We start from the raw sequence: 18239 nt of genomic DNA, 5'->3' as shown, positions 1-18239 counted from the left end.
GTTCAACAGTCCGGGGTTTGTCATATTTTTCATAATGTGCCTCACATTTACAAGGGAGACAAGTCTGATCTGCAGGCGGGCTTGTCTATTACCAACACTCTTTTACTACGAAGCCACGCTGTTGTATTACATGCAGAATCACATGCAGCACATCACATTGTCTTGTACTTGTGCACTTGTTGATGTAGCGACAAACTGTGTTAACTGACAATAGTTTTCTGAAGTATTGCTAAGCCCACATGGTAATATCTGTAAAGGACCATTATTGTCCTTTTATGGATTTGTCATTTTTCTTGATATAAATATTAATAATATTATTGTATTTGTTTATATTTTTCTATAATGTAGGTTATTCAGGTATTTGTGATGGTGTGTGTATCCATGTGGTCTTGTGTTTTGTCCTGTGGGTGGTGCTGTGATTTGCGTGGGAGGAGGAGTTTGATTACAAAACAAAAATAATCCCGGATTCCTGTTTAAAACAATAGCCAAACTAACCAGGGATAAGACAGAAATGGATACGACCACTCAATATCATCATAGTAGCGATGGTTTTATGCATTTCTTTAATACTAAAATTGTCGTGAATAGAGAGAAGATTAAAAGCACAACAAATAGCTCCGCCGATATTTCCATGGAAAATAATCTTCTAATAGACGACCACCGATTAGAACGATTCAACCTTATTAAAGAGCATGAATTAATTAAATTAATCTCGTCGTCAAATCAATGTACTTGCGCTTTGGATCCGATTCAAACAAGGTTCCTTAAGCAAATAGCACCCGATATTATAAATTCTACCCTCAAAATTGTTAACTCGTCGCTTAGCACCGGCCACGTACCAAGTTCGTTCAAGGTAGCAGTCATTAGACCCCTGATTAAAAAGACGGATCTTGATCGAAGTCAGCTTTCAAATTATAGGCCGATATCAAACCTTCCGTTTATATCAAAAATCTTGGAAAAAGTCGTAGCTCAGCAGCTGAGCGCATACCTAGACTGTAACAATATCCAATCGGGATTTAGACCTCATCATAGTACTGAGACAGCGATGGTTAAAGTGGTTAATGACCTGCTGTTGGCCTCTGATCAGGGACGCATCTTGCTGCTTTGTCCTGCTTGATCTAAGTGCAGCGTTTGACAATTTCAATCATGCTATTCTCCTTGCCAGGTTAGAGAATGTTATTGGGATTAAGGGAACAGCCCTTGAATGGTTCAGATCATATTTGACCAACCAATATCAGTTTGTGGATATCAATGGTGTTTCGTCTTCACATTGTAAAGTAGAGTTTGGTGTTCCACAAGGTTCTGTCCTAGGTCCGTTACTTTTTTCTCTATACATGTTATCTTTAGGTGACGTCATCCGCAAATACGGTATTAGCTTTCATTGCTACGCTGACGACACACAGCTGTATCTATCAGCAATGTGAGATGAGAGGCAGCAGCTGAACAAAATAGAGAATTGTCTGAAGGACATTAGACAGTAGATGCTCACCAACTTTCTCCTGTTAAACCCTGACAAGACAGAAGCGCTTGTACTTGGGCCTCAAGCAGCCAGGCATAAGCTAACTGACTACACAATAACCCTGGATAGCCTTTCTATCTCACCGAGTCTTGAAGTGAAGGATCTAGGTGTCATCATTGATGCAGGTCTTTCATTCAATTCGCACGTAGACAATGTCACTAGGATAGCATTCTTTCACCTTAGAAATATTGCAAAAATAAGAAATATCATTTCAATGCATGATGCAGAAAAGTTGGTCCATGCATTTATTACATCAAGGTTAGATTACTGCAATGCATTACTGTCTGGATGCTCTAGTAGGTGCATGAGTAAACTCCAGCTAGTACAGAATGCTGCAGCCAGAGTTCTAACTAGAACTAGGAAATTTGACCACATCACCCCAGTCTTACAATCACTGCACTGGTTACCCATCAAATTTAGGATTGACTACAAAATCCTACTTTTAACCTATAAAGCTCTAAATGGTCTCGCCCTGCAGTACTTGAGTGAACTTTTGGTTCTTTACGAACCGCCACGCCCCCTTCGATCAATAGGTGCGGGGTCACTACTGGTACCAAAGGTGCAGAAGGTCACAGCTGGGAGCAGATCCTTCTCCTATAGAGCTCCGCAGTTGTGGAACGGCTTGCCTGTCAGTGTCCGGGACTCAGACACAGTCTCATCTGTTTTCTCTGGCTTTTTGTTAAAATCCTAGACCCTCATTTCACTACACTTTGACGCAGTGTCAATTATAAAGTCCAGTTTATCACAGAGTTAAATTCACCCTAGTTAAGCTGTCCTAGTTAGGGTACCGGGCCACTGTAGCACCAAAATACCACTATAACCACATATTTCAGTATCGGTCGTACAGTGCAACCGTCTGCCGCTGCTTCTGTTTGTTTTTCTCCGAGACACGGAATCAAGCACCCAGACTACTGGCAGACCCCAGTGAAGAGACCAGCAAATAAATCCTGGTTCCTGACAACTGCTAAACAAGGACATACCATGATACCACAGCCACCACCACCGTTTCAACTACAGCTTCAGGGATATTCAAATGGACCAGTAACATCATTGTGGACACATAATCTAGACCATGACACTGACTACATCCTGGACTCCTCCAACCCTACAACTGTAGGACTTATTATTACATCATCCCCAACCCTGCACTGACACCATTTGCAGGCTCACTCTACCCTGGAAGGGGGTCCCTCTCTGTATCACTCCTTCCCTAGGTTTCTTCCTTTCTTTTTTTCTCTCTCCTAGAGTTTTTTTGTGTGGAGTTTTTCCTTGTGTGCAGAAGGGTCAAGTGTGGGGGTGTCAACTGTAGGGCCTGTCAAAGCCCATTGAGACATACTGTATGTGATTTTGGGCTATATAAGAAATAAATGTTGTTGTTGTTGTTGTAATGTGGCCTGCAAGTGTTGATTGTTAAGTGAGTTGTACCATGGTCTGTTGCACTGGATTAGTTTGTTGCCCAGTTTGAACTGCAAGTGTATTGGCAGTGGTCGAACGAAAATTGCTGGTGTCTTCCTCTTGTAAGTCGCTTTGGATAAAAGCGTCTGCTAAATAAAGTAAAGTAAAGTAAAGTAAATTATTGCCGAATATGGTCTTGGCCACTTGTAAAATAACAGAGGAATTGATTGTCATGCTGTATGTTTGCATTCCTTGGTGAGCGCAGTGAGGTATGTTTATTATGTGTATTTATTATTCTGATTTATCTGTAAAATGTATGGTTATGTGTACATTTCTGTGAATTTTAATGTAGTTTGAATAAAGCAAAAAGAAACTAAGCATCTGTCGAGACTCACTTTGGGATCCATGGGTTGCTACAATATCCTTTACAGAACGATGTCGGTTTATTATGCAGTGCCACACATCCTTGCTTGTGAATGACTGAGCTTTCGAGGGTGCTCCTTTTATACCCAATCATGACAAACACCTGTTTACTGTCACGGTCACCGTAATCAGAGTGTGAGCGCGTGTAAGAGGGAATGAGGAACCTCGGTGCGGTGGAACGCAAGGAGGCAGGTAAGTTCCCTCTGACTTAATCTGTGTTATGGTACAATAGAGGACGGGACAGGACTAGAGGAAAGAGTTCACAGGATTTGATAAGGGCAGGAACAGTCTTACTGAGTGGTGAGGAGAGAGGAGCCAAGTCATGATGACTCATGTCAATCGATGACTGAGCGACTGGCAGCGGCCATTTAGCCAATTTATAGGAGTCACGTTACCTCGTTTTCGTGTTACTCCCAGTCACATGATAGAATCATGTGACATTTACTATGTTCAAACCAGGTGTTTTTGAGAATTCCTCAACTTCCGCAGTCTTTTGCTTCCTTTGTCCCTGTTTTATTGGAAAGTGTTGCAGGTAAATTTGCAAAAAAAAAAAAAGTTTATCAGTTTGAACTTTCACTATCTTGACTTTGTAGAGTATTCAACTAAAAGGATTTGCAAATCATTGTATTCTGTTTTTACACAACATCTCAACTTAATTGGAATTGTGGTTGTATGTTAAAGTTTGACTTTCTTTGTGCAAATTCCATTTTCTCATCCACAATATATATCTCATATAATACTATTTTTTCTATTTTCTGCTCAACTATTTTCTGGACATCAGGAGTTCATCTTGGAGCTTGGTTCAGGGAGGGAAAAAGGCTACCGTTAACAGACAGAGTGGACTGTCAGTATCCAACCCGTACCTCTTGACTGACCGGTTCAGCACAAGCGCACTCCACAATCCACAATGTTATGGCCTAAACCTAGTCCTAGGGTCATAGTGGGTTGTGCTCTCTGCTGTGTGAATGTGGATGTATGTGTCTGTTTCCCTTTTAGATGATTAAGTAGACTGACCGGGTGATTGGAGGATTTGCCCACATGATCATGTGATGTCCATAGAATGCATTTAAGGATGCCTCCTTAAGAGGGCCTATTGCTCATGGAGGAGAGGAGATTATTGCATGTTGGAGAGTTTTTGGAGAGATTTGGGGGTGATTTGGTATTCTGTCTGTGTTGTAGCATCTGCTTCCAAGAGTGTCTGCTTCAGGGATGCCTTCAGCATGGTCGCCACCACACCCTCTTTGGGCAGGGAGGAACGGTCAGGACCATGGCAGTTGTTTTAAATGTGCTTGTTAGGATGTGGAGTATACACTTTAGCTAAACAGAACACTTTCACAATCACATCTACAAGGGGGCACCAGCTTGCTTCCAGTTTTTCAAGTCTGCAAGCTGGGCCTTAAAATAAGCTAGAGGAGAAGCTAAGGGGGCTGGTTGGTTTATGGTGAAACCTTGGTTGTGGATCTTCCTCTTTGGCTATGGATGTACCTTTTTCCTCCCAGTTAGTTTGTTCCGTTTGGATGCACGTTTTTTCCCCTTTTTGTTTTCTTTCATTTTTGGGGTTTTTCCCTATGTGAACTGGAGTAGGTAAGGAGGACAGTGGATGCTCCGGTCCAGGTTTTAGGCCCAGGACTGGTTTTGCACTGAGGCCTGGAGGTAAGTGGTGTACAACATCCATTTAGATTTAGCACATGCTGACTACAATGTCTATCATGCACATTCAGGTTAGGTTTTCAGTTTGGTTTTATTGCTGACAGTGCTAACAGTGCTAACAATCCTTACAGTGCTATTTCATGTTTTCTAGATGATAAGCATTTACGTCTTTATGTATTTAAAATGTTTGTCACCTGGACTTAGCATATACCTTACAGCTGTGATCCATTGCAGTATTTTCTTGTAAGTCATGGACAGTGGGACGTGGTGGCTTAGAAGGTAAGGAAGCGGACCTGTAATCAGAAGATTGACAGTTCGAATCTCAAACCGCCGAGGTGCCACTGAGCAAAACCCCATCCACACACACTGCTCCCCAGGCGCCTTTCATGGCTGCCCACTGATCACCCAGGGTGATGGGTTCATTGTGTGCACCATGTGCTGTGCTGTGTTTCACAATGACAAGCACTTTCACTTCAAGTTTATCAAAAAAAAGTGAACCATAATGCAGTTTTATTAAAGTAAGAGTCCATACTTAAAAATACAACTCTGTTTCAGACTTATGCTCAGTGTATAGACATCACTGTTCTATCTCACTGGACACCTGGGCATTGTGTGTAAGTCTTTTTTGCCACATAATAACTAAGAATTTTACTGTGTGTGTAATCTATTCAAATTAAGTTTGATGACACATTTTAAAATCTTTAAACTTTTTTTGTTATGATCACTTGCAATGACATAGTCTTGAACAACTGTCTAAAAAATAAATCTTCTGAACCAATACACACAAAGGCAGAATTTGGTGGTCAACAATATGTTTCACTTTTGACGTCACTTTTTTCACTTTTTGCATTTTGACATATGCAAACCTTAAAATTAAATTTCAGTGTAGGATACTCATTAACCAATTGTTAGCATTTTGACTGAACTTTTACATTCTTTTGTGTCCAAGCCATGTTCCTAAGGCCTGTACTTTAAGTTGGTGCTCCTAACATTGAACACCAAACCATGAATCCTATGTCTGTTAACTCATTAATCTAATAATGATATCTTAAAAAATGAATCTGGCAGTGAAGATCATTCCAGGGCAGTGGTCAAAATAAAAGTCATTGACTTGTAGGTATGTAATAGTTTGAATGTCTGATGATTGACAAATTATTTTCAAATTTATTTTCTTTGTGATAACAAAGGGCTATCCAATATAAGACTGACTGTGAATTTGATTGTGGAATCTTCATGCTAACTGTGTAAATTTGTTGTGCTGTTAATTATTAATACAAAGTTTTAATTAAACTCCAAAATGAATAAAAATGAATAAATAAAATTAACTCTGAACCCAACAGTCTGCTCTATCATTGGTGCTGGATACACCATTTGATTATACCAGGGGTCTGCAACCTTTAACACTTAAAGAGGCATTTGGACTTATTTTCCACAAAAGAGGTAAAATCAAGATAACACTGCATATATATTGTTTTAACTTTTATGCTTTGTAAAAAAAAAAAAAAAAAAAAAATAGGCTAGTGCCTTTGAAAATAGTTGCATCGTGGGGGGCCGAGGGTTTGCAAAGATCGCACGTGTGTGGAGGTGTTGGGGGGTTACTAGCACGAATATGAGTGTGGAAGCCAATTACGTGACAAATGTTTAATCACCTGAACAAGTTTAAAAATCCTCAAATCACATGCAAATCATTAAAGACAAAATATTGCAAACAGCTGTTTACTCACCCCAAGAGAAGTCATATTTTAAGGCATGACTCTAATTTAACAAACAAATTAAAAGGTCTGGTGGGGGTGGCCAGGCGGGGTTGAGGGCACATACATATATACAGCATTTGTGACAAATATTTTGAGCGACAATTACAATTTAAAAATAACAATGGATAAAAATACATTTAAATTGTATATTTTCCAAAGCCACAGGGAGCTGCATTGTAAGGATGAAAGAAGGTTGCAGACCCCTGGATTATACCATTGAAAAAAGTGAAGTGATTGGCATTATGAAACACTGCAGCACAGCACACAGTGCACACAACGAAATGTGTCCTCTGCTTTTAACCCATCACCCTTAGTGAGCAGTGGGCAGCCATGACAGGCACCCGGGGAGCAGTGTGTGGGGACGGTGCTTGGCTCAGTGGCACCTCAGTGGGACCTTGGCTGATCGAGATTCAAACCGGCAACCTTCTGATTACATTGAGTTTGCTGTTTTTGGAGAACTTTGATCTCAGGATGTATTTATATTTTGGCTTCAGTACAATATTGTCTCAAGGTTTAGACACATTAACAATATCAGAATTTTCAGTTTTCAGACTGAAGATGCGCAGTCAGGTCAGTATTCACTTTGAACGGTAGTGTAATTAAATGGTTAGTGACTTTTAGTTCACTGTTGAAACAACTGCTATTTTTTTTAGCCCAATTTCTTGACACAGGGGCTGGCAGTTGTAAGAGATTTTCCTATTGCTGTGAGTTGTCCAAAATAAGGTCAAGTTATCGGTCCATGAATAATGAGTACTGTTGCAGGTAGTAAAGGGTAATAAACTATAAATTATAAACTCTTAAAGTATGGCATTTATTTATTACTTTCACAGGTCTTTATCCAAATGCTATACCTCAGTTCTTGCTCCATTTTCATTTGCCATTCAAAGCCACACCCACCCTGTAGTCACTTTGGGTTTGTGTAAAAGCAGTAGTAAATATATATTTTAGTAGCTGTCTCATGTAATGCATTCTAACCTTTGTCCACAGATTTTTGTCAGTTGTAGATGTAGGCAGTGATGCCAGTCAGACATTAGCGAACCTACCTGCTCTAGCATGTCCTTTGGAATGTCCTCCTGTTCATCCATGGTAAGAATGGCTCTCCGGATTTCATCATTTGAGAGTTTCAAGCTGACAGAAAACAAGTCACAGAGAGTCCAACTGTCATCTGGTGAAGTACGCTGATGACACAGTCCTGTATCTGATGTCAGGCCCCTCACGTAAACCATGGTCCGGTTCTACAGGAGTTGTGGACTAGTGGGACAGCTCATGTCTTGAATTGAACGTTAGCAAATCAAGGAGATGGTGGTGACCTTCACCAACAAGCAGAGGGGACTGACTGCAGCAGTTACCACATACCACTCTTTGTTGAGGAGTATAAATATGTGGGCAGCTTGGACTACCTGCTGAAATTCTTCTCCAACTCACAGGAGATTCTCAGGAAGGATCATAAGCAGCAGTACCTCATTAGGAAGTTCAATTCCTTTTCATCAGTCCTTCACACAGAGTGCCATATAATTTTTTACATTTACATTTACGCCCTTATCCAGAGCGACTTACAATCAGTAATTACAGGGACAGTCCCCCTGGAGCAACTTAGGGTTAAGTGTCATGCTCAGGGACACAATGGTAGTAAGTGGGATTTGAACCTGGGTCTTCTGGTTCATAGGCGAGTGTGTTAACCACTAGGCCACTACCACCCTATAGGCCACTACCACCCTTTTTATCATCTACTGGTTCATTCCACCAGCATTCAGCACAGAATCCGGCTACAGAGCACTGTCAGCGTGTCCAAGATTATTGGACTGCCTGTGAGATCCTTATCACACATCTGTGACTATCAGAAATGCAGGCTAGCATTGCACTGAGGAGGAAGGTCACCTTTGTTCCCAAACCTGTCCTTCTTTTGAACTCCGCCTAAATCATCACCTCACCCAACATTTAAAAACAGTGAAAGTAGATATTTAATTTAGTAATGTAATGGGGTCATGTTTTCAAAGATAGAAGGAAATGGAATATGGAAAACGCAAAACAAAGCATATTAGGTTGACTCACCGGGACAATAGGATGTTGCAGTTTTGGGCCCGACGGCCATCAATGACTGAGAGCTCTTTAACTTTTTTTGAAGTCACTGTGTCATCTTCAGAATCTTTCTACAGGAAAACATCAAGGGAACAGTTAGTCCAAAGACAGTTAGAATGATGCATTTATTTTTCATTGATCACAAAGGGAAGATTTAGTATGATTTGTTTCTATTAAAATATTGCTTTTGTCAGTGAGGGTTTCATTTAGTGTGAAATTGACAATCGCAAGGCAGGGCAGGGCAGGGAAAAAGCACATGCAATCGCATAACTAAGAAAAGGGGATTTAATAACAACACAACACATGGGGCAGTTATGGCCTTGTGGGTAAGGAAATGAACCCATATTAGAAAGGTTGCCGGATCAAATCCAGACCCACCAATGTGTCACTGAGGTGGCACTGAGCAAAGTGTCATCCCCACACACTGCTCCCCAGTAACCTTTCATGGCTGCTCACTGCTCACTAAGATGATTGGTTAAATGCACATCTTGGTATGTACCATGAGCAGTGCTGCAGTGCTTCACAATGACAATCACTTCACATTCACATGCAGATACAAGGTGGAAAACGACCAATTACTTAATAGGCTAACTTAAACAACTGAACAAAATCAGGACAATTACAGACAACATAGACAACAACAACATAAAACTCTGGACCAGAACATGGAACCCTCAAAATCAGACCTTAACAGAAATAAAGTGGATCTAAAAATATTTCTGAAACATTAAGCTTGAAATTACAATTCATTAGTCTACTTTTAGTTAACGCTAACTAATTATGAAAGTAAAAAGTTGTATTTTTGGTATTGTTACACTAGTACGTCTTGTGTGTCCTGTTTGAAGTCTTATATGTCTTGTCTGTAGAGACGGCACTCAAGTAAGAATTTTATTGAGACATGCTTTGTTACATTTTACTCTGTACGGATAACATTTTAGACTAGTTTTAGTCGATGAAAATTGTATTTTCATCTTTTTAGTAATGCAATTCCATTTAACCCAGTCAATATAGTACATGTACCTAGCAGAACAGATAAAAACATTTTCTTTTAGTCAAACCTATTTCATGTTGTCCATGTTTGTCAACCACACATTCAGTTTTCTTTTCCACTTCATTATAAAGAAAGTGAATCCAAAAATTGCCATCACAAGTCTCCTGAAATCTAATTAATGCTGTGTTGTGTATTGTGGAGGTCTGTGCAACTGGATGGGAGATACAGGGAATAGAAACCGAGATATAATAAAAAGATTAAATGTGAGGAAATAACATCACGTTTTGGTTTTTAATAAACAAATTTCATGGCAAGGCTGCACAGTGAGGTGGAATGCTGCACTCCACGCCCTCACTGGACTTATTTTAAAGACTTTTGTGATGTCCCGTGGCAGACTATGGGTTTTTTCTGTTGTGTTTGTGTGTGTCTCTCTCTCTTTCTGTGTCTCTCTCTGTAGTGTTGCAGGGTGGCTCCCCATCAGCCCATGATTGGACTCCTCCCACTTCCTGCCATGATTGGTAGGCTGTAATAGGGAAGAGGACTCAAAATGGCGGCTGCTTTGGGGCAAGAGGAGGAATGTTGGTGAAGAGAGGGAGGAATGTTGGTGAAGAGAGGAGAAGGTGGTATGAGGAAGAAAAGGGGACGTTGTTGGTGAAGATAGAATGTTGGTGTGAGAGAAGAATGTTGTTGGTGAAGGATTATGACCAGAAGACAAGACTTAGACTGCCCAGACCTGTTTTGTGTGTGTTTGTTGTTTAAATGTCCTTGTTGTAATAAAGTATTAACCTTAAGTGTTGTTGCGACGTTTTGGAGTTGATACTCTTATGTCCCATTTGTTATGTCCCTGACCCTAGACTGGGGACGTAACACTTTTATACATCAATACTTTTATTCTTGAGGATTACTTCTCAGAGCAGAGCTTGGATTTTCTGCTCATCATGGAACATTGATTAATACGGGTTAGTCCAGTGCCTTTTTCCAAACACTTTTATAAACAGACTGAGAACTACCGGCTGTGGTGGAGGGGTAGCTACTGTAATACCTCTGGGCATTTCAGAGGTATCAAACTATAGGCTATCAAACTATCTCCAAGCTTCCCCTAATGGAGAAGATTTTGGAAATATCTTGAAAGACCTTGAGCAGGTCTTTTTTTAAAGCAGAATCTATTTTTCATATCTTCCAATCAGGCTACAAAGCTTCTAGCCTTAACTGATGCCTTTGACAAGAGAGGACCATGCAAGTCTTTTAAACTGCTTGGAAAACTGTGTTGGTGTCAGGGGAACAGTTCTGTAATGGGTTAGGCCTTACCATGCTCTGTCAGTCTGGGGGGCCCCAACTTGCCCTCTACGCCTCTCCACTGTGGAGTCCCCCAGGGTTCAATTCTGGCACCTGTTCTTTTTGCAATGTACCTCTTCCCTCTTATCCTTATCTTTAAGAACCAAGGCATACAATATAATCTCTATACTGATGACTGTCAGATTTACCTGCCACTCCGCAAATATTAATTCAGCCCCCTTATACCACTGATTCAGTGACGTTAAGGCTTGGTTGGCCCACAACTGTCTATGTCTTAATAAGGGCATAACAGAGGTTATTATCTTTGTGACCAGAGACCGCCAAATGGATTTAAGTCCTTTTGATAATCAAGTCCTGTGTCACCAACTTTGTAGTCACTATGGACAGTGTGTTTAAATTTGACAAGCAATTGAATGCTGCTGTTAAATTTAGCTTTTAGGTTTTTAACAAGTGAAACCTTTTTTTATCTTTTAAAACTTTTGAACAGGTTGTTCATGCTTTTACATCTTTGTGGCTAGACTACTGTAAGACACTTTAAACTGGAATTAATCACTCTGCAATTTCCTGCTTACAGTATAAAGCATGATCACATCATCCCAATTTGAGCGTGTTTGGCTCCCAGTGCATTTTAGAATACATTTTAATGTATACATTAAAAATGTATACAATGGCAGAGGCTCTGAGGTATGAGATCCATCTCCAACTCGAGACTTAAATCCAGGGGGGACAAGGCCTTCTCTATAGTCAAACCCGACTTTTGTTTCTGTTAATTTTATTGTTTAATGTTGTTATTTTTACATGCTATATAAATAAAGTTGAATTGTACTGGAATGAAAAAGATATATGGCACGATGTCCAAATGTCAGGATTGACTGTACCTGGACATCACCTGTGCCCAATCCGGACAGTGGTTAAAAATCTGTGACTCCGCCCCTTCTACAGCGGCGACAAAGTCTGGAAAAAGTTATATATAGCCATTTCTAAAGCTTTGTGACTCCAGCAAACCACAGTGAGAACAATTATCCACAAATGGTAAGTGGTGACGCTGCCCAAGAGTGGCCAGCCGACCACAGTTAAGGACAGTGTTCATGACTTCCCTAGAGGGTGGTAGTAGCCTAGTGGATAACACACTCATCTATAAACCAGAAGCCCCAGGTTCAAATCCCACTTACTACCATTGCGTCACTGAGCAAGACACTTAACCCTGAGTGTCTCCAGGGGGGACTGTCCCTGTAACTACTGATTGTAAGTCGGTCTGGATAAGGGCGTCTGATAAATGCTGTAAATGTAAATGTATTATAGTTATCCTTGATAGTAATGATCTGTTTTTAGAGTGGTAAGGTATGTGGCGCGACTCAGCTGTAGTGGGTCTGTTTTAAATAGGTGGGTTTATAAAAAATGCTTTGTATGTCTACAGGGATGCAGTGTACAATAATTAAAGCATCAAGGCTGAATTTTGGAAAGACACTTCAGATACACTATTAGGGGGCAGCTAAGACCTACAGTATATAAAACTGTGTTACAGTTAAAACTGTGTCTTAGATTTGATTCAGCAACATAATCCAAGCTCCACACATGACTCTGCTTACACTTTGTAAACTTGTTGTAAACTGAGTCAAAGAGCGCCTACGCATTCCTACAGTCATATTTTGCATACTGTAACAGGTGGAAGAAGTAGTTCTTGGGTACCATTTTAGATCATCCTAATAGCTACCTGTTCAACTTCACATTTGCCCCAAATTCACATATCCACCAGCACATTTACTTTCAGATGGAACATGCTAATTAAAGTTGAAGAGTGAAAATACCAATCCCATTGTGCTAGTTTCGACCCGATACTGATACCAACTTCAATAGTTGGTATAGTTCAATATCAATAGTATTGATATTTTGGATCAATCCACCCATCCCTACTGCCCAGTGTAAGCCCCTGGCGCTCTCTGTGTATTTTAGTTTCTAAACCGGATTGTTTTCAGAACAGACTACAGAACAGACTAAGCACAAACCACTGTTTAAGTGTAAAAATAAAATTTTTCGTTTTCTTATTGTTTTGTTTTTTCAATTGTGTGGTTTCTCACATACTACCTTGTCCTGCATGGTTCTGTTTAGATCGTAATGTTATGCTGCTTTTTTGTTTTTGCTATATTTGTATGTTTACAGACATCATGCTGTTTTCTTTTCTATGATTAAAAACCCTTTTTTTGTCACTTTTTTTTTTTCTTTGAGCGTTTGTGCCTCATTCATCTCATCACATGGCGTGACAAATTGTCTTTTTGTGCGAATGTTTCATTCTGCCTTCACATTGTCAAAAATGTAAACATTCCCACAATACTTTCCTTGTCTTGTGAGTTACTCTTTAATTTTTTTGAACTCTATACACATTTATATGAGTAAACTCCAGCTAGTACAGAATGCTGCAGCCAGAGTTCTAACCAGAACCAGGAAATTTGACCACATCACCCCAGTCTTACAATCACTGCACTGGTTACCCATCAAATTTAGGATTGACTACAAAATCCTACTTTTAACCTATAAAGCTCTAAATGGTCTCGCCCCACAGTACCTGAGTGAACTTTTGGTTCCTTACGAACCGCCACGCCCCCTTCGATCAATGGGTGCGGGGGCACTACTGGTACCAAAGGGTACCGGGCCACTGTAGCACCAATATACCACTATAACCACATATTTCAGTATCGGTCATACAGTGCAACCATCTGCCACTGCTTCTGTTTGTTTTTCTCCGAGACACGGAACCAAGCGCCCAGACTACTGGCAGACCCCAGTGATCAGACCAGCAAATAAATCCTGGTTCCTGACAACTGCTTTACAAGGACAAAACATGAAACAAACCAGAGGGTCACCACAGCCACCACCACCGTTACAACTACAGCTTCAGGGATCTTCAAATGGACCAGTAACATCATTATGGACACGTAATCTAGACCATGACACTGAATTCATCCTGGACTTCTCCAACCCTACAACCGTAGGACTTATCATTAAGTATCACTCCTGTATCACTCCTTCCCAAGGTTTCTTCCTCTCTTTTTTTCTCTCTCCTAGAGTTTTTTTGTGTGTGTTTTTCCTTGTGTGCAGAAGGGTCAAGTGTGGGGGGTGTCAACTGTAGGGCCTGTCAAAGCCCATTGAGACATACTGTATGTGATTTTGGGCTATATAAGAAATAAATGTTGTTGTTGTTGTTGTTATATTCATGGCATTTAGCAGATACCCTTATCCAGTACAACTTACAATCAGTAGTTTCAGGGACAGTCGCCCTTGAATAACTCAGGTTTAAGTGTCTTACTCAGAGACACAATGTTAGAAAGTAGGCTCTGAACATACACATTGTTCATTGTTAATATGAAGTTTGTTTGAACTACATATCCCAGTATACTTTGGGACAGGAAGGGTGGAATGGCAGGCTGAAAGGGGGAAAAAAAAAGGTTTTCTGTATGTGTGAAAAAAGGGAAAGCAGAAGTGAAGCCATATATTTTTCTTGTTGTTTGTGTTGTACTCGTTTTGTTATAAAGAATTTTTGTTTTACAACTGTCATCCTGTCCAGAAGGAACCTTTTTGAGATGGTTTGCTACGACACCTATATCATGCTGTACCTGCTGTCTCTGATAAGCTGAGAATGTTTGCTCAATTTCTTCCAGGTTGAGTACTTTGAAAACCCTGATGTCATCCACTTCTGACCATATTGTTCCCTCTAACTTGTTCTGCAAAGCACCATACCAAAATTAACAGAAACTCAATTGCCATTAATGTGTATAAAACAGAACAAGAAAACTATCAAATTTGCAAACAGAATAAAATGTATAAACCATTAATGAGTTCTGTCAATGAGGTTGCAGAGGGCAGTCCTGTAACTTACCTCTGCCAGTTTGGACCAGTTGAAGGACTTGAGGGGGTTGGAAGATTGGGGGATGTTTTTTTTCTTCACCACCACACCCAAAGGACCACCAGGAGGCAGGGAATCACCAAAATGAAGCATGCCAGGTGGTGGTGGGGGTCCACCAGGTGGAGGCGGAGGAGGGGGATGCCTGCTAGCAGGAGGGGGAGGGGGAGGTGGAGGTGGTGGCACGCCTGCCTGGGATAGAGGGGGCATGACTGGACCACCATGGATCAAAAGAGGTGGACCCCCTGGCACAGTGGTGCTCGGTCTCTATACAGAGAATTTTTAAATAAAGTTTCATAACTTTAGATAGAAGTATGTATTCCAGCTGTCAACATTGGGAACACATAGTAAACATACAGTACTGAGCTCCTGCAGTGTCGCTGACAGCTCGGCCAGCTGCTGTTTCACCATCTTGTGTTCATTGCTTTCCTTTTCCAGCTTGTCTTTCATTTTGTTTAGTGTCTGCATCATCTCCTCCTTCTCTAGCGTTTTGGCCTCACATTCACGCTCTCTCTTCTCCAGTTTCTGCTGCACATCCTGTTGCTCTGCCAAAGACAATGTGCTTACTGTAAATACTGACTCTGTGTTTTAATGCTAGGTCAGAATCTGGGTGCATTAATCTAAGCTTTTAAAGAATTATTAAGGGTACAGATTCAGGCCTGAATTACTATTGATAGTGGCTAATTACTATCTAATGTTCGTAGATTATAATCATGCAAATTACCTGTGAAGTGAAGTGATTGTCGATGTGAAACACTCCAGCACACAGCAGAAAAAAATGTGTCCTCTGCATGTAACCCATCACCTTAGTGAGCAGTGGGCAGCCACGAAAGTGCATTAAGATGGTACCTTGTTCATTGACAACTTTGCGGTTTGGGATTCGAACAGCCAACCTTTCGATTACAGCTCTGTTTCCTTACTTACTAGGCTAACACTGGCCCACCAGTGTTTGTGTAGCCGAAGGTGTATACATGTGTGCAGAAGCTGTACCTTTCCGTAATTTCTCCGCCTGCTCCTTCCACTGTTTCACCTCATTCTCATTAACAAGCCTGGTGAGATGAATTGAATGAAAATGAAGGCAAGATGCTACTTGTTCTGTGCTCCTCGCAGCCACTTTGAACATCCTAAAATCACTTTATACGACCAGTCTGTGAACCAGAGCTGTGGGATTTGGACTACTGTGAATTCTGGACTATAAGAAGTTACTTTTTTCACACATTAAGAACTGTTGCTTTTACAACAATGCGGCTAATTTATGAATTTATATAGACCAACTAGCTTCCTGCCACCAAAACACATTTAACCATGTCATATCAGACCAGTGAAATTACAAAACAGGTCACAGTGGACCAATTAAACTGTTTGGCAAACTCACATGTGACTTTAATTGTGAAGTGATTGTCACATGTGATACACAGCAGCACAGCACACGGTGCACACAGTGAAATTTGTCCTCTGCATTTAACCCATCACCCTTAGTGAGCAGTGGGCAGCCATGACCAGCGCCCGGGGAGCAGTGTGTGGGGACGGTGCTTTGCTCAGTGGCACCTCAGTGGCACCTTGGCGGCTCGGGATTCGAACCGGCAACCTTCTGATTACAGGGTCGCTTCCTTAACCGCTAGGCCACCACTGCCCCTTATACCTCGAGACACCAAGAGGGGAGTTCTTGGTCAAAAGGTGGAAGAGGGTGAAGAAGAGAGTGAACACCTTCTCATCCGCATCTTTGCCAGTGCAATGTGTGCCAATCCTACAAGTAACGTTGAGTGTGTGTGTGTGCTTATGTCTTGTAAATGTGTGTAGGGGTGTTTGGTTTGTGTCTGCCTGCCTCCGGAGCTCCATGTACATCAGCCTCATTTAGCCTAGAGCTGCTACATAATCCTGGCTCGGGAAGTGCACCGCACGCTCCAGGCAGGACAGAGCGTTAAAAGCATTGTTTTGAAAAAAACATTTGCGGTATGTATGTTGTTGTTGATATTATCGGCATTTATTTAATTTAAAATAAAAATAATAAAATCTAATGTTTCAAAAAGGACATCTGTGGTTTATAGATAAGTGCAGCTTATTTATGTACAATTTATTTTTTCTTAAAAAAATTTGTAGGTGCAGCCTATATAGAGGTGCACTCTATAGTACAGAATTTACAGAAGTTTCATTTGAATGTGCTGAGTTCAATGAAAACTGAATAACTGATTCTGAACCTGTTTTAGGCAGATTATAATCAGAAGATACTTTTTTGCTGAAATCCCAGAGGAATCAACAGACTGGTTTAGGTGGCTTAAAAGCTTAAAACATGAATTATAGAGTGGGGGTGATGAGAATGGGGTCAGTGATCCAGTTACATTATCAGCATTTTACAGCATAAAAAAAGATTTAAAAATAAAACTCACATCCGCACCACATTCTTTACATTGAAGTTCTCCAGAGGTGCTACATCTAGATCATGTCCTTTGTCATTCTGTAGAATTATCTGTTGGATGATGCGATCAAGGAGAAGCCAGTACTGAATAGTGTTGCAACTACGCTTGTCTGTGGGGTACAATACATAGTAGAAAAACACACAGGTGAACAACAGCCTTAAAAGTGTATAACAACAGTACCATGTGTTCCAAATTTTTCAAATATTAAAGGGAATTCTTACAGCTCTGTAACCACATTGCATATGAAACTTTTTCAGACCTTTTCAAGTTCTCCTTATTTCATGTCTCAGACTCAATCTACACACAGATTGCACACAGATGCCCATATATGGTCCAAACGCTGCTGGTGTGGGTCACAGTGAAAACCAAGCCAGATTGAACAGATTAAGACTACATTTTCAGGTGTTTGGTCAATAAAGTAATCATGAAGCCAATGTTGACTCTGAGTGAGATCCAGCGCTTCGATGCAGATGAAAATGTACAGAAGACGGCCAGATGGAAGCCATTTGTCCCTAAAAGGCACAAGAATATCTTTTGGGATGAGTCTCTAATCCTATAATAAACTAAGATTAAACTATATAGCCACAATGCAAAATAATGTGTATGAGGAAATCAGGCCTTGATCATAACCTGTTTAATAATCACCCCTACTGTTAAATTTGTACATGGCAGCATCATGATGTATTTACATATGGAGGTATGTAAACATTTTATTAGCTAAGGTAAGTAAAAGTAACAGTAAGTAAAAGTTTGCAAATAAGTTGCCTGAACTTTTAGATATAAATTATATTAACATGTCCAAAATGGCCAGTGAAGT

General features: G+C 40.6%; 1 protein-coding gene across 5 annotated transcripts in view; it reads right to left on the bottom strand.

Annotated features, from left to right (window-relative positions):
- The window catches only part of daam1a (dishevelled associated activator of morphogenesis 1a), a 64858-nt gene that overhangs the window by 24026 nt on the left and 22593 nt on the right, over window positions 1-18239 (bottom strand). For all 5 annotated transcript variants that reach the window (XR_003750848.1, XM_028992188.1, XM_028992214.1 and 2 more), the window contains 7 exons: window positions 17393-17531; window positions 15996-16054; window positions 15363-15550; window positions 14982-15272; window positions 14719-14826; window positions 8794-8891; window positions 7785-7869 (listed from right to left, as the gene is read on the bottom strand). Coding sequence is in view for 4 of the 5 variants with exons in the window: in XM_028992188.1 (XP_028848021.1) it covers window positions 7785-7869; window positions 8794-8891; window positions 14719-14826; window positions 14982-15272; window positions 15363-15550; window positions 15996-16054; window positions 17393-17531 (968 nt within the window). In the remaining variant the exon portion in view is untranslated. The remainder of the gene's footprint in view (window positions 1-7784; window positions 7870-8793; window positions 8892-14718; window positions 14827-14981; window positions 15273-15362; window positions 15551-15995; window positions 16055-17392; window positions 17532-18239) is intronic.

The sequence above is a fragment of the Denticeps clupeoides genome, chromosome 1 (assembly GCF_900700375.1).
Source record: "Denticeps clupeoides chromosome 1, fDenClu1.1, whole genome shotgun sequence".
Taxonomy (NCBI): domain Eukaryota; kingdom Metazoa; phylum Chordata; class Actinopteri; order Clupeiformes; family Denticipitidae; genus Denticeps; species Denticeps clupeoides.
This window is presented reverse-complemented; position numbering and strand designations above follow the sequence as displayed.